The following is a 25,860-nucleotide window of genomic DNA, read 5'->3' on the forward strand; positions in this document are numbered from 1 at the left end:
ATAAAAATGGCATTAATTTCAGACTCAACATAAACTGTATGTCTACATATCTGCCACACCTTTCCAGAATGAAATTTAACTTTTTTGTATTCTATAAAGGAATATGTTGAAAATGCTTGCTAAGGCTTTAAAAAAAATTCTGAATTATTGAAATTCGTCTGAATTAATTGGTATTTAAGTTTTATATGATAATGCTCACTGTCATTTCCTTAAAGATTGTGTTTGTAAAAACACAAAAACCAGTGTATATGCGGCAACATTGAGCACCTCAAGCAAAATCATGCTTTCAAAAAGTAAGTGCAGCGACAAATAAGGCAAAAAATTTGTACATACTATAAACTATGCTCATGCAGCAAAATCTTAATTAGACTAATTTGGATTATCGTTATAAATCGTTTGACTCAATGAATACTCCAGTTTCAGAGAGGGAAAATGATTTCTTAAAATGCTGGGTTATTTGCAAATACTGTATTTGTAAAAATTTTAAAATACATATATTAAACTACAGGGAATGAAGAAGTTGGTAAGAATGAATTATTTTAAAGCTGCTTAAATTGAGTGATTAAATTAGGGGAAAGAACAGTTGTACATACACATACAAAGGTCTCGACCATTCCCTTAAAATACAACCTATTTTTGCTTCCACTGGCTGCTTTAAATATGGCTTCTTTCCTCATACAATTGGTGAATGAAGCAAACTCCCAAGTGTCGAATTCCCCCACTATCACTAGTTTTTTTGTCCAATATCAAACAATAACTTTGTTATTTTCAATCGCATCCTCTTGTATAGGCTCCAGGGCCAATAATATTGTATAAATAAAATAAAAATAAATAAAGGTCACAACAAACAAAATGCCCAATGAGATGGCTGAAAAAACTGCCCATAAAAATTATGGATGTTGAATATGTATCTCAACTGTATCAAAAATACAGCAACCTAATAAGAGCAATGAAAAACCAATAATTATGATAAAATATAATTATATAGCCCGTAAAAAATTGTGGTTGTGTCATCTAAGTATGTATAGCTTCTCGGTTTATCCCAATATGTTTATCGTATTTCTTTTTAAGCGTATCAATTTTGTTCGAATTCACGACTCCCGGAGGTAAACTATTCCATTTATTCACAACCCTATTTATAGAGAAAACCTCCCTGCTACACCCAAACCTAATATTGTCCCTTGCCAATCGATACTGGTGTCCCCTTGTTGAAGCAGTTGATTGACAGTGTATTAATAGCTCATGATCAATTTTATCCATCATGTTGAAAATTTTAAACACCTCACTCATATCCCCCTTGACATCTGCGCTCTTCCAATGTAAACATTTCCAAAAAGTCATGTCTATCTTCATAGCTTAACCCCTGTGTGCCATTAAGAGCATGCGTGGCTCTTCTCTGCACCCCATCAACCAAGTCAATGTTTCCCTGTAAGTATAGTCTCCGAAACCTGACAGCATACTCCAATCCAAGACAAAATAAGCCCCGGAAAAGTGGAAAGATCACTAGGAGAACGCAAAGATACCTTTTGACCACTATTTTTTGACGACAGCTGAACAATGTTCATAAAACTTAAGCCACTTATCAATATATAGTGTGTACAGTGAAACCTCTCGGTAATGGACACGTGGGGTACCGAAAATTTTGTCACCTAACTCAAGTGTCTGTTAATAGGTATTGAAGTCCATTGACAGAATTCAAAAAGTATCCATTATAACAGGTGGTGTCCACTAGTTGGGAGTGTCTGCTGAGAGGTTTCTTTGTATACAGAATTACTTGTACGCATGATATGTAAAGTATGGTTACTCTATTACACTCATGTCTGTAAATTAAGGATAATTCAGAATCACATGGAAATCGAAATCTAAAGTAAAAATTTCACCTGTAGAATTATCACACACATCTGCAAGAATGATATGCAAATTTCAGGAAGCCACCAGATGATGCCGATAGTACGTCACAATGACGAGAGTGTAAGAGGGGGATATATAAGGAATGATGGCAAAGAAGTAAAATTGTTCACAAGAGTTCTGTAAGGCGCTCCGTCCCATAAGCGAATAGTTATGACACAGAGGACGCATGTGTATGATTTTTTACGTGGTAGAATTATCGGCCGCCTGGAATGTGGGCGTATTCAGATGGAAGTATCCGAGGAACTTGGAATTGCACAAAGTGTCATCTCTAGGCTTTGGCAACGATTCCAAGATAACGGAAATGTCAGTAGACGTTACAGTACATGTCGCCCCCGAGTTACAACGCCGAATGAAGACCGGTATTTGGCAGTAACTGCCAAAAAAAGCAGACGGAGCACAGCATCCGACCTGTCTCGTCAGCTATCTGCAGCCACGGGTGCCACAGTTTCAAGGCAAACTGTGTACAGACGTTTGGGAGATATTGGTCTATATGCTCGCAGGCCTGTCAGATGTGTTCCGCTCACGGCAACTCACTGTCGTCGGCAGCGATTAGCCTGGAGTAGAGAACATGCAATGTGGACATCGTCACAGTGGGCTTGTGTGATGTTTTCCGACGAGTCCAGGTTTAGCTTGCAGTCTAATTCACGTCGGACTTTCATATGGAGAACGCCAGGTACCCGTCACCACCAAGACAACATCATTGAACGACACCGTTACGGTGGTGCAGCATTGCTCGTTTAGGGTGGAATTATACTGGGTTCCGGAACAGATCTGCATGTTCAAACCGGAACCATGAAAGCCCAAATTTATCGGGACATCATTCTGGAACAACATGTACGTTTGTTTAGGGTTGCCATGGGCGCAGAATTTGTGTTTATGGATGACAACGCCCGTCCTCACCGAGCAAACATCGTAAACGAATGCCTTGAATCTGAGGATATAACCCGTATGGATTGGCCAGCATTCTCACCTGATTTGAATCCGATAGAGCATGTGTGGGACATGCTTGGCCGACGAGTTGCAGCCCGTCAACCACCTCCTACATGTGTACCGGAACTTCGGAGAGCATTGCTTGCTGAGTGGAGTGGTCTTCCCCAAGATCAGATCGATAATTTGATACTCAGCATGCCTAGGCGTTGTACGGACTGTATTTCATGGCATGGGAGACACACAATGTATTAACCATCATACCAACCATGTAATAGTAAGTTTTTGTAAAGGAGATATTTTTTACAATTGCTACAGCGAGCAAAAATCGTAGTTTTTATGAATGGTATCCATACATACACCATCGTTTTTGTTCGTTATCTTTTGTTTAATAAATGGGCTTTATGAATAAGTAACGTTTGTTTTGTTTCTGAACCTTTATTTGCCGGAGCTGGCATTATCCTTAATTTATGCACATGAGTATATTTTGTCAAGAAATGCAGTAATGCTTTTGATTACCTCTTCCCTCTTTGTATCTCTTCCGTTATTCTATTAGTAGCCATTATTTCAAAGTTGATTTATAGATACCTTCCTGTATCTTTCAAATTTAAAATATTCCTTTTGTTTCGCTCTTTTTCTTTGATAATTTATCCAAATAAAAATGTCTATGTTTTACAAAAACTTGCATTAATATAGTATGTTCTTCATCCATTCAGAGCTAGTCTTTGGTGAATTACATCTTATCCTTAGTGAAAATTTTTGTTACCATCACATATTTTTTAACAATGTAACTTTGGTATCCTTGTGGATGAATGCCCCATGTTTAGACACAGGTTGTTGTTTCATTAGTAAATATGTATAAGGAAAATTTGACATTATGTCATCACATACACTTTAAAAGCGATTCAGCCACACAACCACATCGATTTGCATCAAGTTAAAATCTTTATTTTTATATATGAAACATACAAATCATTTGAAAGAAAGTTTCTATGAAGCAAATTTTAATCACAATAACTAATTTTCATCGTTTTTTTTCCAATAATAATTATAGCACCACTGGTTGCTTACTTTCGTTCCGTTAAGGTAAACGGGATTCCCCTCTCATGCAATTTTAGTTGTAAGTTAGCTAAAGCTCGTTACATTATATTATGTGGTGAAAATCAAGTTGAGAAAAACCAGAGCTAATTTCTTTGAATACTCACTAATTCAAATAGGATGTTCAGATTTTCACTTAAAACAGTTATATGCACTCGTGTACTATTTATTTTTGATATTTTTCATTGGGCATTGAGAATCATTTTTTTGCTAAATTCAAATTTACAGGCAAATATTTTACAGCTATGCTCGTGTCCTCTTGTTTTTCATCCCTGCAGATAGATCATAGATTTCTACTAGAATTCTTGGGATTCTGTATTGTATATATCACATATGACAAAACCTAATTGTTTCCTACCTGATTTTTAAATTCTAGTGAGTTTTATACAGTTTCAAAGTATGACTAGACGACAGCTTATTCAGACAATATGTGTGAGCAGTACAGGTAAATTATTATATTTTCAGTATTATTTTAGAAAGAAATATTTGTTCATATATGGCACTTTGCTTTTTGTTCTCAATACCTATTATTCATAGAATTTTTTTTTTATGATGTATAATACTGGTTAAATATGAATTCCCATTTATCCCAAAAAAACTGCATTTATTGCAAAAAAAAATTCTTAATTTCAAAAAAAAAAATCAAAAATTGATTTGGATGTCAACCAAACAAATGTTTTGGTTCTTAATTAAAGTTTTTGCTATTTTGGCACAAATGTATATAAAAAAAAGCCTGTATGATAATCACACCAGTGGTTATTTTACACTTTTGTGAATAATTCTGATGAAATTGCAAAAAAGATCTTCAATAGTATCAAAAATAAGAAAAATATGTGTATAAATATTTTTTTCAGCATGTGTAAAATAAATGCATTTTTTTTACATATGAGGTAGAATCGGAGTGACAGGATATATCCATATGGAATACATACATATATATATATATCAAGTTTTTCTCTATAATGCAAATAAATACAGCCTGTGTTTGTTCAGAACACATAAATATTTGGCTTTCTGAATTTCCTCTATCCCCCCCCCCCATATTAAGTAGGAAAATCTGGATATTTTTTTTCATCGATCTTCAAAAATCACTGAAACTGGGCTAGATGGGATAATGATGAAATCTTGCTTACAGTTTATCTCTTGTCCTGTGCTTTTCAGCTGGAAATTATACACAATCTGTAAGGGTAAAAAAATATATAATTAATGAATTATATACAGAGGTCTGTGACCCAAATGTCAACACCACCCTGAGTGTCTCAATATGGGAATGCATTTTTATTCTCAAATCATTTCTTTCATTATGTAAGAATTTTCATTAATTCTTAAATTATTTCATTCATTTATTCTAAAAAAAATTGATTAATTATTTCTGTCATTAGTTCTTAAATCATTTCTTTCACTTATTCTAAAAAAATTGATTAATTAAATAATTAATCAATTCATTGGTTGTGAAATTATTTTCAATAATTGTAAAATTATTCTTTCCAATAATTTCGAAATTACACTTTTTACAATTATCAAATAATATGTCAGTAATTATTTTCTAATTCAATAACAAAAAAAATTATTTCTCTCATAGTTTCTGAAATTATTTCCCTCGTTAATGTGTTTTTCAGTGTTTCTGTAAATTCTATAACTATTCTCCCCTCGAAATACATGAAATCGGAAAGGGGGACTGGAGCCCTCCTCAAACTCGTTAAGACTGCACTGGTAATGTATCACATACCCAGTGATGCTGATGAATCTGAAAAATGTGTCATAGTTATATTGTACCGCAGTCAGTACTATCTTAGTTTCATAAGGGCTTTGTGAATTTTTTTTTCATTTAATCGTTCAATGTTAAAAACAGAAATATCTTCTCAAAACCATCGGTGGGCCAATGCAAAAAAGCTTCTGGGGCCATAGGTTAAAAATGCACAGCCCCTCCCCCCGTATAAAACACCTCACCCACTTCGGAATTAAAACAGCATTAAAATGCCTTGAACGCGAGTTCAGAGCAGGCCAGTCTTAACTCATAGGATTCACCCAAGTTCATAAGGGAAGTTGCGGGAGGGGGGGGGGGACTCATGTTAATGAGACAAAAGTGGTGTTTAATACAATGTAAAATTCGAAATTGGGGTGGTTAGTACTTGCAGTCTGGTAAGGAGATTGGGAACACGATGCTGTCAAGACTGCCCTAGTTCTGTGTGGCTCATCATCGCCTCATCATGACTGATTGCGTCCTGGTTGGAACTCATCTAGTTACAAAAATTTTTAGACTTGATTGGAGTGATTCAGACATTTGACCAAGTCAGAAATGAAATAAACCAGTGTTTTCCAAACTTTCTGATGTAGCGGATCCCCTGTGTTGAAATTCAATGCATCGCGGACATCCTGTAGCGAAGGTCAATTTCGACATCTCGCCCCGTAAAATCCAAAATGTATTGTTGGATTGTCTTGCTTGTCATAAAGAATCGAAGTAGTAAATTACAATTTCACAACGCTAAACGTTTCATTCATGGAATGGTGGTAAATGGAAATGATCAGGCGGACCCCTTGCAAAGTACTCGCGGAGTTGAAAAACATTGAGATATATAAACTCACCTTGGCAAGAGCGGTGTACATTTCCATTTCAGCGAAACGGCGCCCGACGCACATGCGACATCCGAATCCGAAAGGAACGAGGGCGAAAGGGTGTATCGTTTGACGGTTCCCGTCGAGCCATCTCTCAGGCAGAAACTGGTCCGGATTCGGGAATATGTCGGGCCTCTTGCAAGCGACCATAAAATTTGAAAATACAGGGGTCTATGGAAAAATCATATTTCATTTGGTTAATTATTTACAAATACGAAAAATAATTTTTATGATCCACTAAATAGCTCGACTGCATACTCAATAGTGAATATTTTATGAAATCGCATTTTAGTCGCATGCAGTACATACGTATAATGTATTTAACGGCGAAGATACTAAGAAGAGCTTTGACTTAATTTTCGCACGTTATATGTGGTGTAGGGAACTAAAAACACTCTAAAAGGAAGAATATACAGGGTGTTCCATATTTCCCCTTTCCGCATTTTACTGGCGGCATCCTAGAGGCATAATGCCAACTGGAAAAAGTATCCAAATAGTGCGTAAAACTCAGATACATTTTGATAATTTTTGTCGCACCATGGTCATTTTCTGTACACGAGGGCTAATTAGACCGGGACATACAATTTATAGCCGATTCCGAACGGCAGGCTTGTTTTTATACTCATCGAGAGGTTAGTGCGCTAACCCCTCGATGTGGGACTACCTGCGTTAGAAATTTTTTCTGCGGTCATGTCGCCGTTTCTGTTGTGTCCCTGTGTCAGGAAAGTTTTCTAACAAGGACGAACCGGGTATCGAACTCCCGACACCTTTAAACATCCTTCGGTACTTTAAGCGAGTATCTTATCAACCTGGGCTACCTCGGCCCATTCTCCCCCACCACAAAAAAAAACTCAGATACGGGGTAGAGAAGTTATTAAATATAAAAATTAACGTTTTATACGGGCACCCTGTGCTCAAAAACCCGATGTGAAAAGTTGTTGCCCCGTCTCTGCTGAGACCAAAAACATTCTACGTTTCTATGTGCAATGTTCGCTGAGATATTTGAATTCAAAAACCGGAGAGTGAAGTTGGGAAAGAGCAGCATAAACTAATGGACAACGCTTTTATCCCTCGTCTATCTTGTTCTTTCCAACTTTTCTCCGATTTTTGAATTCAAATATCTCATTAAATATTGCTTTTTCAAGGAAAGGCTGCTAAGGTGTCGTCCTCAAAAAATTATGAAAAACTAAGTTCACTCATCTCAGCAAAACACATTAAAAACAAAAAAAAATGTAGCTTAGGAGGGAAATTATATTGAAGCCGCAAAAAAATATTTTTAAATTACAACAGTTGGCTACTTATCGCCCCTCGCGCTTCTTGGCGATTTATCTATAAAAACTTTTTTTCGCTCTCTAGCTCTCCGTTTTTTCTTCCTTTGTCTGTACCTGATCTGATCATAAAGTTGACGTCACTCTAGGGTTGCGGGATATACAGGGCAGCAACTTTCTAATTGGGTTTTGGAGGAGAGGGTGTCAGTGTAGTGCATTTTTTAAAATAAATATACAACCCTTTGCAACATGAATTACGTATCTGAGCATGAAGTATGCATCTAGGATCAACGATTCGCCAGTAAAATGCGTGAAGGAGAGTTATGGAATCATCCTTTATAGAATAGACGCACGAATCTTTTTATTTCTGCATAAGAATTAAAATTATGATTTAAACGCAACCAAAATCTCTCACCCCAGCTGGAATGCGGTATCCTGATGCGATCATGTCAGTTGTTAATATTCTCGTAATGCCGGGAATGATAGGTGTCAACCTGTAAAAAAAGTAGATGGGGAAATGTAGTCTTAATCTGTAAGTCGTTGTGCAAACTTTGAGGGATGATAAAAACTAAAAAAAGTTTTTGTAATTAATGCATTTCCTTTATCACAAACGCTCAAGATAGTACCATGTTTCAGCTGATTTAAAATGCAGTGGAACCTTTATTGCCAGGATTAATACTTCTTGAGTCGATTCGGATAACGAGGTCCTCGTTTAATAGAGTATGTGGAAAATATAAGTTTGTACATTTCGTATAATTCTTAGATAAGTGTTAATATACGTGGACCACGTAAAAATATTCTTCAATTACCAGTTTCACTGGTCTAGTGTTAAAACCCCGTGGCAAATTACTCTTTTGATAAAGTTTGGCATGATGAGCTACTGCTTAAAATGATTCTCGTGAATATGCCCTTCAGCATCATTAAATTTGTCAGCTGTTACCTCGACTCGCGTACGTTCCGGGTACAGGTTAACAACTCAATCTCAAATTCTAGACCGATACGTTCATCTATAGCTCAAGTAAGTGTATTAGGTCCTATACTCCACAATTTCCATATGTACGATCTCCGTCACCCCCAACAGGATTAAAGCTCTGTATGCTGATGACAGCGCACTTTGTTGCACTGATACGAAGCCCAGGAAGGCTCCGTCTAATCTTAAAGAACTTGTGGTCCTAGTTGAGCGCTGGTGTGTTAGAACCTGGGTTGAACTAAACGCAGCTAAAACTGTATTTATGTGGTTCACAAAGAAGAGTTTTGCCATTCAAAAAAAAAAAAAAATAAATGCACATATTACAATGCTTGGCACTCCGATGTATCCTGTATTGCACATCAAGTACCTTGGTATTACGGTGGACAAGACGTTCTATTTCTCCTACCGGCGTGATGGAACTCATCAACTCAGGCTTTGGTCATACACAGCAGAATATACAGAAAGCATTCCAGCCTTTCTACCAAAAATAAGCTGATCCTTTATAAGATGACAATTCTTCCTGCACTCTTATATGTGGTGCCGGTGTAGCTGTTTTCCAGAAGATACAACCTGATTTGCCTTGAGCGATTCCAGAACAAAACGCTAAGGACGTATACTGTCAGACCAGACACGACCCGGGCTCTGTCCCTTCCAGGATGTAAGCCCTTTACCCGTGTAGGTTGGGTCGTGCTGTCAGGAAGTATACTGGTATGTCGTAGTTTGTTCGCAACCACAATATCAGAAGAGACTCCAAAATTAGGTACATTATCTACGCTAAAAAAAAATTGCCATAAAGTTCTTTGACAGACTTTTCGAATTTCAGCATCATCGTACAATAGTAGAGAAACTCCGATTTCTCCGACCTAAAACTCTTCTACATATACAAAGACCATCACTACAAGGTCTTTAACTAGCAGCTGTCTACACAAGATAAGAGAGAGGAAAAAAACTGTGCTCTCTCCGATTAGGACTTGGTCTCATATTCTAGAGTGCTCATTGATTATATTTTGATAAAAGTTTTGCACATGATTATGATGAATGTTATGCACATGATTATGATGAATGTTATGCACTTGAAAATGTGTGTGTTACTTGGCGGTTAGCCCACCTATTAGCCCTGATGACATTTTTGTCAACAAAAAAAAAAGTGTCGGTCTCTTAAGCTTTCTCTTCAGTATCTAAAAACAAGATAGTCAGGAATTTCCAGGTGTACATGCGTAAATATCATTTATACTCATTCATTCACTTACTCACATTTAACCGCATAAATCAGTCTAATCCCGTGTTATGGACAGTGCCGTCTTAACGCATGGGCCCACCCGGGCACGGCCCGGGGGCCTCAAGAGAAGAGGGGCCTCACAAAAATAAGGACTAATTGAATTTTTCGAGAATTTTCCAAGTAGGGCCTCAGAAAAACCAATTGGCCCGGGGGCCCATGATGCTCTTAAGACGGCCCTGGTTATGGATTATAGTAGTGAAATTTTTAGTTTGTTTTTTTAATTTGGGTACCATGGGTCCCTAGTTATTGTACATTATATCCCCCTCTTGTAACCTTTTATTATGTCAGGTGAACCCAAATTGTCACCAACTTATTTAGCCATGGCACATTGCACTACTTCTCGTAGAATTGCAGAGTGATGATTGAGAGGGTTTGACGAGTTACAGCTACTCGTTGGAACCTCAGTATCATCAATCAGGGTTTTCAAGTTTGTCGCATGGGTTGAAGATAGAGGTTTGGTTAATCTAGGTACTGAATTTATGAACAGTTTTTATTTTAAGCCAAACTTGTGTGCCCTTTAAATCAGTCCTATTTTTCTTTCCATTTCTCCCCCCCCCCTCCCTCCCTTCAGAATTTTTTTTACTCAGTAGCCTTCGTCTTAAGTCCATGGGATCCAATATTATGCCCGTAGCTTCTACCCACTTTCTGAACCGGACCATTTCAATGTTTCGCCGGGGCGATATCATGGCCTGTTCCTCATAAGTTGGTTCTGTGCAAATACAGTGGGACGTCGGTTAACGAGCTTAATTCGTTCCGCCAACGTGCTCGTTATTCGATCAAACTTCCCTATAGGAAATAATGGAAATTCACATAATTCGTTCTACAATTATTCATTGACATAAAAGGGACGAATAAAAATGGCTTCATTCAATAATGCAACATAATAATAAACTTATTCTTTTTGTCCGACTTCGAAAAAGAACGTATTTAATGACACTCGTTTTTGCCTCCTTAGGATTTCTCAAAAATGGGGAATTTGCATTTTTCTTGGACAGATTCATTTCTCGCACACTGCTACAGTTTTATTTCACAGGGTTCTTTTCTACAGAACTTTGCACAGATTCCCGCATTTTACATATATCTCTAACCTTATTTGAAGTTTTGAAGTGAGGCACTTCTCTCTTCCTCAGAAAAGATACCCTCCATAAGATCTTGCTGGCTATTGCTGGCAATGGAGGCCCATCAGTTTGTCTACAGTCACCTTCTAGCCAAGCATAATTTATATAAAAAAAAAAGAAAAGAAAAAAAAACTTCAAGTGCTCATGCGCGTGGTTACAATGCGACACCTAGTTTGGTATCGTAAGCAGTCAAGCCCGAACACGGGTGTTCATTTTTCGTGTAAGGCACGCTGACTGGAGACTGTAAAGGAGAATATCGCCCACAATTCCACAGTATGTGTGTGGACGAAAGCGAAAAACCATCAGCTCAGTTGTGAAAACGTGACGATATATAAACAAAGCGCAAAATTTTTGCTCGTAATGCGAATCATTTCTCGTTAATCGAATCAAAATTTTGTTTTCAAAATTTTTGCTCTTTGACCGAAGTTCCAATGCATCATTTTGGGGGCCCTAAATAGTGTTCTTTGACGCAGAGTTGTAGGAAAGAAGAGGAGGGGCTGTGCCTAAAATACTTAAAAGGAGCCAACAGGCCCTGAAAATTTGTTTGTCCTGGGCACATGTTGCCTATGCGAGAAACAGACCATGGGCACACTTCGGAAAACCATTACCTTTAAGCTGTATTGCAGTCAACGCCCGTTCCGTTGTTTTGAACTCGAAAAATTAGTTCGTTTATGGGAAAGATTTTCCGGGGTGCCTTGGTGGTATTTAGCACGCCACGGTACCATTAGCTTGGCCACCATTGCTTTATACGTTTCTTCAGGCTTGCCTTCCGTCGAGTGGAGGCAGTGACCATAATAACCAAATCCTGTGGTCTTTAACGATCTTGACGTTGATCTTCGTGGTAAGAATGCTGATCGATAGGACCGCAACTATGGGGAGGGGGGCAAAAGCGGATCTCATCTGCCTAGCGCAGAATGAGTGGGGGGCACCGAATTTCCCAGTTTGTCTTTCACAAACATCACGGTTGCGCCAAAATACATGGTGTGCATCAAGTATCTAGCTGCTGTCCTACTGACGGCGAGAGTGTAGAAAGGCGTTATCCCTCACTTCAGCGGCGTCCACTGGCATGCGAATATAACCAAGCCCTGTGATTTTAGTACAATGTTCCGAAGGAAGTGGTTGTGTCGGGAGTCCCCCACTAGTCAAGCACTTCCCTCAACATGATATAAGACAGAGTATATAGGCAGGGCCGTCTTAACAGCATCATTGGCCCCCTAGCCAATTTTTTCAGAGGCCCTAACTACTTCTCATTCTTCTGAGGCCTCCGGGCCGTGCGTTTAAACGGCACTGTATATAGATTAAACTGGCATACGCTGGATGAACACATTCATGCTTCAGATATCCTTTAACGAAAATGTGTTTTTTTTTAAGTTTCTCAATGTTTTCTAATAGGAGTTCGAAATTAAACTTATTTTGGTCACTTGACCATACCGGCATTGAAGAGAGCTGCTGTTTAATCTTAACGAAAAATTCTGGATACACTTCGGGACTGCTTCGATGTCTCTGAGATGTTAAGCAGGGTGTGTCCGGCCCTTTAATGGTAAATGCTTAATCTCAACATGATCACCTGAATGATTCCTTGACGCACGCCTTCAAGTATTCGAGTTTGGAGAGTCGTTCAGTCGTCATTACTCCATCCGGAGCGACTTCCTGTAAGATCTGGTACAACTTTTCTTGAACATTCGGGTTTCTTGACAAGTGGTAGACCAAGAAGCTGAAAGCGTTTGCGACCTGAAAAGAAGATGCGTGCATGACAACCAGTTCCTATTTCCGTAGTTTCCAAAAATTACTTGTAAGTGAAGTAATTATTGAAATAAAAAATTTTTTCCTTACCGTGAATATACCTCCAGATAAGAAGTCAATGATGGTTGCCTTGATTTCCTTGTCAGATAAGTTCCTCGTAAGTAGGAGCTTCCTCAAGATGCCCGGTGATTTTGTTCTGCCATCAAGACCATCATCCTCTGGTATCTCATTTTTCAGATTTTCCATTGCTTCTTGAACCCTCTTGCTTGCTGCCCTGAAAGATTTAAAAAAAATCTCATTCCAATTCAAGTACCAGCGAGACCGAATGACCTGTATTTTTTATGGGACTTTCCACTCCGTATTTTTCTGGGTTTTTTTCGGTGAGGTTAACATTTTCATGAAGTTTTTTTCTTGAAGTAATGCTTCTTAAGTCCCGCCCCCTCCACTGCAAAATTCGATTATTTTATAAAGTCTTCTCATATCTCTCTATAAGTTCTTTCCTAAAATTTTCCGGCGCCCTCCCTAAAGTTTGAAAACCCGGGGCAGTTGACCCTTTCGCTCGGAAGTTCTTGGACGACCGCAGAGAAGCAACTTCAGCCAACAGCCACCGTGTTGCCAACAGTGTCGTCTTAACGCATAACCCAACTTGGTCACGGCAACGATTTAGGTCATGCCAACTTTGATTAGGTCATGGAATTAATATAAATACGAGGACATGAGCGCCGGAACTTGGAGTCTGAAGTTATTTGAGCCCCCATAACAAATTTTGAAAAGATGCTGAACCCCACTCGCTAATAATTCATGAATTTCCCCTCACCGCTTAACGGCTCGAGTCCCGTATACGACTGACAACTTTCAGCCCCTTAATGTATCCTTCGTGTCGACGTCTTTTTCCGAGGCATGGGTGGAGATACGGGGGGGGGGGCAGCATCAAAAGTGGAGTGGGCAGATCTAATATATATGAATTGACATCATCATCGTGGCCCCCCCCCCCCCCAGATTTAGTTCGTGATATCAAAGGTGTTTTCCGTCTTTGGAAAAGGAAGGTCAAATGCTCGTGAAACTCGATCGAACGTTTCGTACAGAAATTGAAACTTTAGCATAGTATACCATTGCTCTCTTTCATACCGTGTAATTTCTTTGACGGCATCGTGTTTAGAAATCTTTTGGAGACAGAATGGCAGTCTGTCAGGTAGGTAAGTGCTTAACTTTATAGGAATTTAGGAACGGATTATAATGAGTGGATCCCGGAAGTTTAGACACTGAAAATGGAAAGAATAGACAGGCAAAAATGCCACTAAAAATGACTAAAATGGAGCACTAATTTGCACTTGAAAAAGGCATTTATAATTAATGGAAAAAAATGGAAGGTAGCTGAAAACTACTATATTAAGATTCCGAAAACTGACTAAAAAATTGGCTGCTTTTAATATACTATTACAATAATAGATTATAATAACTGCACATTTTATCAGTGAAAAAAGTGAAGAATTCTAAATGTCTCTTTAACCCCTGGATCAATCGTGGTATTATCCATTTAAAAAGGAAAATTCGCCGAAATGTCTCCAAACTCAAATTCAATAACTCCCTTTCTCTCAGAAATAAGATCTGTCTATACCGTAACCTTAAAAATCTCATTTCTCACCGAAAAACAAATTACCCAACTAACTCCTTGCCTCAATACCTTAAAACTAACCACTCAAAATTTTGGAATTTTCTTCTCCCTAAATCAGCTGACCCTTCTTCCCTTAAAATTGATAACATTGACCTGACTTCTCACCTTGATATCGCCACAGAATTTAATCGGGCTTTTTCCTTCTATTTTTTTCCTCCGACCCCACTCCCTCTCAGTACTCCTTTTCTGATTCATTATTCAATTCTGTCCTGTCTTCTTGACTAAAGTAGGCTTCCTGAATCTTTTAAAAAAAAAATTGAAACCCCACTCCACTGGCCCCTATGGGATTCCAAATCATATTCTGAAATTTTGCGCTGATGAAATTCCTAATTACCTTTTAATTATCTTCAACGTCTCATTAAACTCATGTAACTTGCCCCTGACTGGAAAATTAATAAGTTTATTCCAATTCTCATATATAAATTGGGTTCTCTTTCAAATCCCCTTACTTTCAGACCAGTCGCTATCACCTCTACATGCTGCAAACTTTTTGAGCACATAGTTGCCAAGGAAATCCGCTCACACCTTGATTCAATAAAATTATTTTTCCCTAATCACCACGGCTTCGATCAATCTTTATCAGAAACTATCTAATTAGCTCTTTTCATACATGATTAAACGTCCAAACAGATATAATTTTCTTGGATTTCTCTAAGCTTTTGACAGAGTGTCCCCACAATAAACTTTTACTTAACTTAAACTTCTTTCTTTTTCCGAGGATATAAAAAGCGTTGTCGGTAATGTTGTGTGGCAAAGGAATTATCTTAAATTTAGTTCGTGATTTTGATTGAGCTCTGAGAGCTCCCAGCTTTAACCTGGTACAAATGTAAATTTTTTGAACACTTGGGAAATCTTTCCAATCTCTTCGCGAAGCACAGTTTGGGAACCCCGGGTCTATATTATTGGTTCTGATCTTTTATGAAACCGCGGCTTGGTAAATTAAATTTCTATGAGTCGAGTTCTTAGGTCTCGAAAAGTTTACTCGTTAGTAAGGGGCCGTTCAAGTATTACGTCATCATCGATGGGGGAGGGGGGGGGTTTCCGATTTGCTGACTTTTGATGACAAGGGGGGGAGGGGGTTTGGATAATGCTTACGTCATCAACCACCCTTTATGAAAATATGAGTAAGGATTCAGAGGGGCAGAGCTGATGACGAAATTTTGCTGACGGGGGGGGGGGGGGTCAAAAATGGCTAAACATTTGCTTACGTAATACTTGAACGGCCCCTAAGAAAATAAATACATGTAATATAATAAGCAGTTAATCACTTATACATATTAACTATACACTATTTGTATGATTATCACCTGACATCACATTAACTAATTAAAAATGGCGAACCTATTATTATATTACACACCTTAGTCCAGAAGATATTTTTTATTTAACGGACGTTATATGGTTGAGAAAAACTGGCTTATATCAATATCTTAGTGATATATTACTCGATCAGCACAACTTACTCATAGATGGTGCTCTCTGCCTCGTCCAGTTTCCTATACGATTTAGTCGGGAAATACTTCCACAAAGGTAGACCGAAATAAAGCTCTTGGAAAGCCTCGAAAAGGAGCTTCACAGATGATATCAAAGCAAAAGCTAACGTGTTCGGTTGCAATTCCGGTTGCAGACATCCCAATCGTTCCTCCAAGCACATCGAGTATATAGCTGCGGGGATTCAAAAGAGAAATTGTGAAAAATCAGTTGGTGACATACGAATTGACTCAAACATGGATTCATTTACCATTAATAAGTGATCAAACGCAAACCCGTTCGAGTAGATTTATTAAGGCGGACGAAAGTCTACAGTCCACCACAAAAGTTTAGACATCAGTTGAGATCACGCAGTATTTGAGAAAACATCAACTGCAACATCACAGATCAATTACCATTTATTAGAGTGAACATGTACTTTATTTAAAAAATAATAAAACTGAACTGTACACTTTATACACTGTCTTGCAAAAGTTGAGCACGTGACGGCTTATATAACATAACGACACCACTTTAATCTTGCCGTTTTGGATTGGACGATTAGTGAGACACAAACACGTGGTACTCTGACGTCTAGTCCCATCATTTGGAGCCTTTGGCGCACAGTACTGGCTGATATTATCTTGCGAAGTGACGCTGCAACCATGAATGCAACAGTTGTGGAGTGTGGAGGGCGCCTGTCGATTCCGTTTGGCTACTATAGCAATATATCGATCATGGGGGGGGGGGGGGGTTACCCTTGATCGTCCGGGCACGGGTCACCAGACTTGTTTGGAATTTTTTTACATAATCGGTAGCTAAGCGGAATCGCAGAGCGATCTCCACAACCGTTACATCACGGTTGCAGCGTCACTTGGTAAGACAATATCTTCTGTGCTCCCGAGCAAGGCTGCAACTAGGGGAAGCAAGCGGGTCTCGTGCCCCGAGCGCTGGACCCAAGGGGGGCGCAAATTCCATTCTGAAACCTCTCCTTCAACATTACAAGGGGGCGTCAAAATGCACTCTCGCCCCGGGTGACCAAGCATCTAGTTGCGGCCCTGCTCCCGAGTACCACGTGTTTGTATTCAACTACCCTATCCAGAAGAGCTAGATTGAAGTGGTGTCGTTAATGCTATATAAAATTATATATTATGCTTAAATTTTGGAAGCCAGTGGATACAATCGACTACGCAATAATTACACACGTTATTCCTTATGAAAAAGTGTTTATAATTTTAGGATCGGACAAATATTAAGGTAGTTATAATGTTTTGAAATTTTGTGACATGTTAGTTTTCTAAAGGTTAGTTACGTTCTGTGAATTGCACCAGATTCGCAAGTGACGTCACCAATATTTAATGCGCTATAACTCTATAATTACTGGTCAGACCAAAAAACTGAAAACACTTTTCCATTTTAGTTTTTCACAAGGAATCACGTATGTAATTATTGGATGGTCGATAGTATCCGCCCTGTGTACATATTGTTCAACGTAAATTCATTATACGATATGCACTGCTCATTGAAAAGCTCTGCTGGCAACTTTTTTCTTGCAATATTATCATTGCACTGCAGATTTTGGTGTAACTGATCTCGCATAAACTTTAGCTGTGAAATTACAGCCTCAAAGAAATATATGGGTCGCATGTACTGTATATATACACAGGGTCGCAACTAGAAGCAAAAATTCACTCTGTCGCCCGGGACCAGTGTCCATTTTAACGCTCCAACCCTATGACTATGAACGAAGAAACAGTGAACTCAGTGCCTTTTTTGATTCAGCACCCGGAACACCAAACCCCTTTGCCCTCTCCTAGTTCCGGCTCTGTATGCACATCCATCTATAAGCCGCCGACCCCCCCCCCCCGAAAAAAAAATTGCCTCACGTGTTCTACAATTTTCTATCAAAATGAAGACTGTTTGGTATTGATCCCCATCATTTTATAGTTATATTATCGTTTGCAGTAACTGACAGGCTTAAGAAAATCCTTATACTGTACATCGGATGTGATAAGTTGTTTACAACTTATTTATTTCTAAGAAAAAGTGGTGTCAATGAACTTCTTGATATTGATTGTGATGAGAGAAAGACGATGATGATGAGAGCAATGATGTAAAACCGTTCCCAAATCGGAAATAAGAAAAAGGAATGTTCCAGAGTCCACTCTTTTGATCTCTCAAAAATGGATGAATGGTTGGAAAAAAAAAATGGAATCTGGGTAATGTTTTATTTTTACGTGTATTTAATTAATTCGTTTCTGGTAAAATGATATTTACCTTCTAGTGACAAACGATAAAGATGTTGCTGGATGTTGTCTACGACGTTCGTGTCTTCGTCTCTGTGATGTTTCAGGAGATCAATGAAATCATCGCAAATCTCGTTCATTTCGCCTAATAGGCTGCTGGTCGAGTTCAAACGCAAAAGAACTGGTGCCAGAGTTTTCCGAAGGTGATACCATTCCTCGCCTACTCTGAAATACAAGGAATGAGTATAATTATAGTATTATAGACACTTTACTTTATCGTTAGTCTCATTTTTACTCTCGGGTGTATTCCTATTTTCCCCCCATAGGCGCATTTACGAAATGAGTGGTCAAGAAAATTCGAGCAGAATGGGTTTCAAGGGTTTCAAATGAATCTTTGGTTCTCAACCTTTGGAAGCCCGCGGCCCGGTTTCATTTATTTTTTGGAAATGGAAGACCCGGTCACACACATGATTTACGGGAAACCACTCGCTGCCCAGTATGAATGATGTGTCAGTGCTCGGTACCGGGTCCTGGCCTGACGGTTGAGCAACACTAACTTTGAGATTTTGCGAGCATCTGAGTGACCAAAACAGTCTGAAAGCATGAGCTTGACCAAAACAGTGTGCAAAATAGTGATAATAGTTTGCTATATATATATATATATATATATATATAAGCTGTAAGTATGGGAGTGACCTAGAGAGCAGGAAACCAGGTCAGTGAGTGACTTAAAGAGTGATCTAAAGTGCGTGGTAGCATGGAAGTGACCTAGAGAGCGAGGAACCAGGTTTATGAGCTCCCGAGAGGCGCAGAGGCACCCGAGAGGTGAACTTCCGAAACTTTTTCATTAATTCGGAACCGTTTTTCTTTCATTAATTCTGAATTTTTTTGTCTCATCAATTTTGGGATTGTTTCTTTGATTATCCTTTTTTCCTTTGCGCAATTTTCATTGGTGCTAGAATTATTTCTAATTTTTAATTCATTAATTTTAAATTATCATTAATTCGCAAGTCATTGGATCCTAATTTTCATTAGTTTTGAAATAATTTCTTCCATCAATTTTAAATTTCCTTTAGTTCCGAATTTTCATCGAGTAGATATTTTCCAGTATTTCTGAGTATTCTGTGATAATGCATGAATCTGTGGATGCCGATTCCCCCATAAAATATATGAAATCGGGACTAAGGAGCCCCAAAATTATTTTCGCACCGGGCCTCGCGTCTGCTAAGGACGGCCCTGCTAAGAAGTCTCCGTTCAACATCACAGCTCAAAAAACACTCACCGGAAAATTCCGATGTGATACGGAAAAAATAAGCAAACGTAAGACCAGTGCTTTTCTTTAACAAAGAAGGCTAAATTGGAGTTTGTTATAATGGGGTAGTGTGATGCTATCTTTTGACCTCAATACTCACAAAAGAATAGATGAACAAAATTCTTTAATGTTAAATTCTCAAAAATTTCATTTTTTTTTTGTTTTTTGGCATCCTGTATCTTTTAGAATAACCTGCACACATTCTTACTTACAGATTCGAAAGGCCTGGAGATTCGTATTTATCTGGTTTCTTCAGCCTGTAATATTTGGCGAATTCGTTGATTGGCCTAACAGGCTTCGTTCCTTGGTCCCTAAACATGGTCTCGATGTCGTTAGGATTATACAGGTGAACCATCGGTCGACGCCACTTGAATTCCTCTTTGACTACTGGTCCATATCGGTGGTATTTGTCGATGTTGGCCTTGTGCAGGTCGGATAGCCTGTAGAAAGCTTGTTTTCCAAAAGGAAACGTAAAATTATTATCATGTAATTCAATTGGTATCTCCTACTATACAGGGTAGGTACTGTGGACCGATCAATAATAACACACGTGATTGCTTGTGAAAAACTAATTTGGAAAAGTGTTTTCACTTTTTAATTTGCCCAATAATTATGGAGTTATAACGCATTCAAAATTGATGACGTCACTTTCGAATCTTCTTCGCTGAACGTGCACCAAATTTATAACCTGTGCGTTTTTAAACTGATATCAATGAGAATAATCAAGAAAGCTAAAGCCTGTGCAAACTAGCTTTTCTTTCTAGCCCTTTCCCCTCAAAAAATTTCACTTCACAGTAAAGGAAAGAAAATTACCGCATTTTTTGGCAAAAAGGGATTAATTTTGAGAAAATTATTCCAATAGATCCCGCTCAGCTAACACTTTACATATCTGGTGATAAATCTGCCAATATAGTGGGGGCGAAGGTAACACGTATATAAGAAGGTTAACATCACTTTGCACGAAGAGGGAAAAAAGTGCCAATCATGAAAGAAAATTACTGAACTTGGCTTTTAACGAAATTGAATATTTCTGTTCATTTCCAATTTGGCGAGAATTTTTTTTTTGCTTTTCATTGGGTGTTTCGCGCGCTTAACTGACCGTTACAAAACTGACACGTCACAAAATTTCAAAATGTTATAACTACCTTAATATTCGTCCGATAATAAAACAGAAAACGCTTTTCAGTATTAGTTTTTCACATGGAATCACGTGTGTAATTATTGGGAGGTCGATAGTATCCACGCTGTATTTAGACTTTAATGCACACAGCACTCTCACCTCCGAAGAAGTACTGCCAGTTCGTTCCTATAATTGGAAGCGATGGTCTTGGTCCTGGAATGGATTCGAACGGTAGGATTTGAGGATTCTTCGGTGATCCTGCCCCAGGAGGGATGCCCGAGTTCTGTTCGTTAATGTATGCCCTTCCGAGGTTCTTCTCCACGTAAGATTTCATTTGAGCACTCAGTGCCTTCAAGACGTAACCACACATAGAGCTATTTAATGAAAAAATCAAGCAAAAAATTCAGAATTCAGAGATGTGTAAATCAAACTACACCAAACTACGAAACTATATTAATGCCTATTTTACAGTACATAGGCATCCCCTCCCTTCAAAGATTTTTCACATGCCCTTCCATAGCAGTGCCGTCTTAACGCATGGGCTCACCCGGGCTTCACAAAAATGAGAACCGGTTCAAATTTTTGAAAATTTGCCAGGTAGGGTCTCGGAAAAATCATTTGGCCCGGGGGCCCATGATGCTCTTAAGACGGCCCTGTTCCATAGTGTGAAAAGGAAAAAAAATGATGGGAATGCCCTGTCAGCTTCACCATAGCCCACTAAACAATGTCTAGTCGGCCGTGGCTTCACCCTTGTGTCGACCATGACAGCATTACCATTAGGTAGAGAAGTGAATAAATGTATTTTTACCAGCCCAGCCAGGGGAAAATCAAAAAGCTGTATAATATCTGATCATAGATATACCGCCTGGCAAAAATGAAAAGGCCGTATAATATATGCTCAACGTATGGCCCGCTGGCCAAATGTGGCCCTTGGAGTCATCTGATGCGACCCGCGACCTCAAACCTAATTTTATAAAACCATTTACAGATTATTCAAGTGACCCTCGTCACATTTCCGGATCGCTTAAAGGAGTCGTGGCATATTTGAAGATCACTTGCGTAACCCACGGCACAGTTCCATATCACACAAGCGGCCCACGACATATTTCCACATTACTTAAGTGGCTCTCTTGGCATATTCTAAGATCACGTAAGTGTCCCCGTGATACAGTTCCAAAGCACTTAAGTGATGCGTGGCTCAGTTCCAGAGCACTTAAGAGACCCGCGGAATATTTGCGGATCACGTGAATGATCCACGGCACAGTTCCAGAGCACTTAAGCAGCCAGCGACACATTTCCATATCACTTAAGCCAGAGGTCTTCAACCTTTTTCTAGTTGCGAGCACTACCTACACCCATGATCAAAAGAAGAGCACCCTTAACGGCAAGTTTGACATACTTGAAATGACATGCATGAAAATTGCAGGTGATTTTAATCCTTGAATGCACAATTTGTGCAAAAGTGTTTAATTGAGACGTTGACCAAGTGCTCGCGAGCATGAAATCCGTCATGAGCATCGAGCATTCTGGCTGCTTCAGGGAGTATAGTGGTGCTCGCGAGCAACCGGTTGAAGATGCTTGACTTAAGCGGCACATTTACAAATAACTCAAGTGGCCCGTGAGACACGTTTTCAAACCAATTAAGTGGCCCGCACTCTCCTGAAAGCTGAACACCCTTACTATATAACACCTGATTTGATAGACACTGTCCGTGAAATGAAAATTCCGTATAATGCTTCTTTTGATGTACTATCTGGGAAATGCAGAGTATGGAAACCTCATGAAATTAATGCTGCAACGAATGCATGTTTAGTTTTGGATAATCCAACAAAGTGTGGATATAGAGAGTGAGCGATTTCTTTTTTCTTCAGTCAGGCAGTGTGTGGAACATTACAAGCCTGAATGAAGGCATGATCAAATCGTCGCTTTCAATTGGTTTTTTTTATCCACCTTAAAAGACAATCGAAAACAGATCGACCGTAAGAAATCGTTGATTGGTGTTCGGGAAAGCCTCAAATGTTGTTTTCAAAACAAGGATTTCTTCACGAACATAATTGAATGATTTCTATGGTTTCTTGAAGAAAACTTCATGACATCGCGTGTACTTGCTTTTTTTTTCTGAGCTTAGACCTTCCCCTGTACCTTGGTGGAAATACCAGCTTATCATTTTACGTACTTTTCAAAAATCATAGTACCAGTTATAATCAGTATTGCTAATTTATCAGTTATTATTCTCCAACTGAATTCAGTCTTTTTTTTTATTCGTTTTTCACGTCGTTTGGACGGGAAAATAACCATCTATAGCGAAACCTCGCTACAACGATACTCGATATAACGGCAGTTTCCCCTCTACAACGATAGTTTTCCAAATCTTTTTTGGAATTGCCTACAATCTAGGGATAAGCTCTTCTCGATACAGGCGCGCATCTAAGGCGATGTAGTGGGAGGGGCGATTTATTGTTTAGATTCATTGACTTGTCCCGTATTTTACGGGACAGATAAATTTTTTTTTAATTTTTTTGCTCTTGGGAGGGGTGATTGCCCCCATCGCCCTCGTCTGGATTCACGCCTGAGCCGAGGCAGACATCTCCAGTTGCAAATGAAATCGAGCAGACAATATCAGTTGCAAATGAAATCGAGCAGACAATATCAGTTGCAAATGAAATCGAGCAGACAATATCAGTTGCAAATGAAATCGAGCAGACAATATCAGTTGCAAATGAAATCGAGCAGACAATATCAGTTGCGAATGAAGTGAAGGCAGATATCTTAGACTTCCAATGCAGCCGACGCAGACACCATCAGCTGCGAATAAAGCCGAGACAGATCTCCAGCTCGGAATGGAGCTGAGGCAGAATATTCAGCTTCAAATGGAACGGAGACTGACACCTTCACCTTCGAATGTAGTAAAGGCAGACATCATCAGCTGGGAATGAAGCCGTGGCAGATATCTCCAGCTGTGAATGTAGCCGAGGCAGCATATTCAACATCGAATGAAGCCGAGGCAGTTATGGATTCAGGGCAATGTGTTGTTAGGAGCGCTTTATTGTTTAGGTTCGTTTATCGTCCTGTATTTTACGGGACAGATCAATTTTTTCCCAGTGCTCTTGGGAGGGGTGATCGCCTCTATCTAAGACCGTACATGTCTCAATACAACGATATCATTACCACGATAAATCCCTCTATAACGATATTTTTGGAGAGATTTTGAAATCGTCGCAATGATATTTCATTATATTTCGCTAAAAATCGCTTTTAATATATTTCTAAATTCTGAACCAGTTTCTATTCTTCTGAGGGCGTCTAATAACACCAGTGATTTGCGCAACATGCCCCTTGAAAGTGTTAATGAAGTTGCCGTGAAGCTATTTTTTGAGTAGTACACGAAAGTGTAATGCAGTAAACTTCTTCTTGTTGCGAGTAAATTGGTTTTTTTTTTTGTGCATCTATTGGTGGTGCTAACAAGGCCGACTTAGAAGAGATGCCAACAACAGCATTTTGGTAGCGCATGATGGTAATGTTACCCTCTCGATATAACACTATAATTCTCTACAACGATATTTTTTCCATGTCCGCAGATTTCCTTGTATCGAGGTGTATGTTTTATCCATATATATCATTCAAAAAAATATATATACATACTTAGATTCGGATTAATATACGCGACATCATCAATTGTTTTCAAAACCGTCGAAACGTGCTGACCTCGTTTGCAAAATCTCTAATAAGCGGGAAAAGTAAAGGGAAAATATTTAAATTTAAGCCTTTCAGTAGCAAAAGCAAGGGATATATATAAAGGGTATTAAATTCGGTAAAACCTCGTTACAACGATAAACCCCCCCCCCCCTACAACGATATATATTTTTGTGAAATCTTGTTTTGAATCGTCTATATATAGTCTAATGTTAATCTCCTCTATTACAACGATATCCTTTTCTGCGATAAATTTCTCTATATATTATAATCTCTACATCTATTCTCTATAAACTATCACGATATATATATTTATCTTGACCAAATTCGCCTCACCACCGCCGTAATAAGATGGGTGGGAACTAAGGTGGTCGGGACCTTCGCCACGAAATCTTGGAAAATGGATTATTTTTATGGAATGACATGGTTAAGTCTATTAGGAGCAGGGCCTCAACTAAATGATTGGTCAGGCTGGGCAAGCAAGCATTTCGGCGCCCCCCTTGTAATGTTGAAGGATAGGTTAAAGGGTGAAATTAGCGCCTTTTCTGGTCCAGCACCCGGGGCACCAGACCCTCCTGCTCTCCCCCCCCCCTTAGTTGCGGCCCTGATTATGAGAGTCTATTGCTCGGTCATTTTGGTCCCCCCCCCCGAAACATCAGTTATCCCACTCCTAACGAAATTTCTGGCTACGGTCCTGCGTCACACCAGTTTTTGTTCTAACGAGAGCACTGAGTTAGAAACTGATTAAATTAATTAATGAAAAAAGCTTTCGGTGTTGCTACCAGTGCCGTCTTAACACATGGGCCCCTCAAGAAAAGAGGGGGCCTCACAAAAATGAGAATCGGTTCAAATTTGCGAGAATTCGCCTGGTAGGGCCTCAGAAAAATCACTTGGCCCTGGGGCCCATAATGCTCTTAAGACGGCCCTGGTTGCTACTTCCAGTGTATTACATAAAAGTGCAAGATGAAGTAAACCCCTTCTGCAAGGGCAAAATATAAACTGAATTTCATTATAATCAACTACAATTTTTTCTGTGGTGAAAAAATACTAGAATATTCATTTTCTATTGGTACTAACAACGCCGACTTGGGAAAAAATGTCAATAGCATGAATTTGATGATGTTGCCCCTTGATATAACGATAATTCTAACTGAACAACGATTTTTTTTTTCTGGTCCGGAGAATATCGTTATATCGGGATTTCCCTGAATCTATATTTTTAATTATAAACTTATTCAAATTATCTATGTTCATAATCAGAGACGGGATTTATAGTTATTGACGAGTCATGTCTTAAATTTCTCTGTCCTCGGCTATAGCCCGCTTAGCTCCTGCCCCTGTAAATACACTTCCAAGTCAGTCTTTTGGTCACTCACATGCTTACACACTTCCTAAATCACTCTTTTATTCACCC

General features: G+C 38.9%; 1 protein-coding gene across 1 annotated transcript in view; it reads right to left on the reverse strand.

Annotated features, from left to right (window-relative positions):
- Nucleotides 1-3,764: 3,764 nt before the first annotated feature.
- The window catches only part of LOC149069133 (ecdysone 20-monooxygenase-like), a 39,196-nt gene continuing 17,100 nt past the window's right edge, over nt 3,765-25,860 (reverse strand). The window contains exons 2-10 of the mRNA XM_089251371.1: nt 20,913-21,127; nt 19,846-20,083; nt 18,353-18,546; nt 16,069-16,270; nt 13,021-13,204; nt 12,755-12,918; nt 8,236-8,314; nt 6,523-6,723; nt 3,765-5,115 (exon numbers count right to left, since the gene is read on the reverse strand). Coding sequence (XP_089107497.1) covers nt 5,008-5,115; nt 6,523-6,723; nt 8,236-8,314; nt 12,755-12,918; nt 13,021-13,204; nt 16,069-16,270; nt 18,353-18,546; nt 19,846-20,083; nt 20,913-21,127 — 1,585 coding nt within the window. The 3' untranslated portion in view covers nt 3,765-5,007. The remainder of the gene's footprint in view (nt 5,116-6,522; nt 6,724-8,235; nt 8,315-12,754; nt 12,919-13,020; nt 13,205-16,068; nt 16,271-18,352; nt 18,547-19,845; nt 20,084-20,912; nt 21,128-25,860) is intronic.

Source organism: Pholcus phalangioides, unplaced genomic scaffold (assembly GCF_987345545.1).
Source record: "Pholcus phalangioides strain wild (caught in Gottingen) unplaced genomic scaffold, Ppha-v1.0 ptg000024l_1, whole genome shotgun sequence".
NCBI classification, from domain to species: domain Eukaryota; kingdom Metazoa; phylum Arthropoda; class Arachnida; order Araneae; family Pholcidae; genus Pholcus; species Pholcus phalangioides.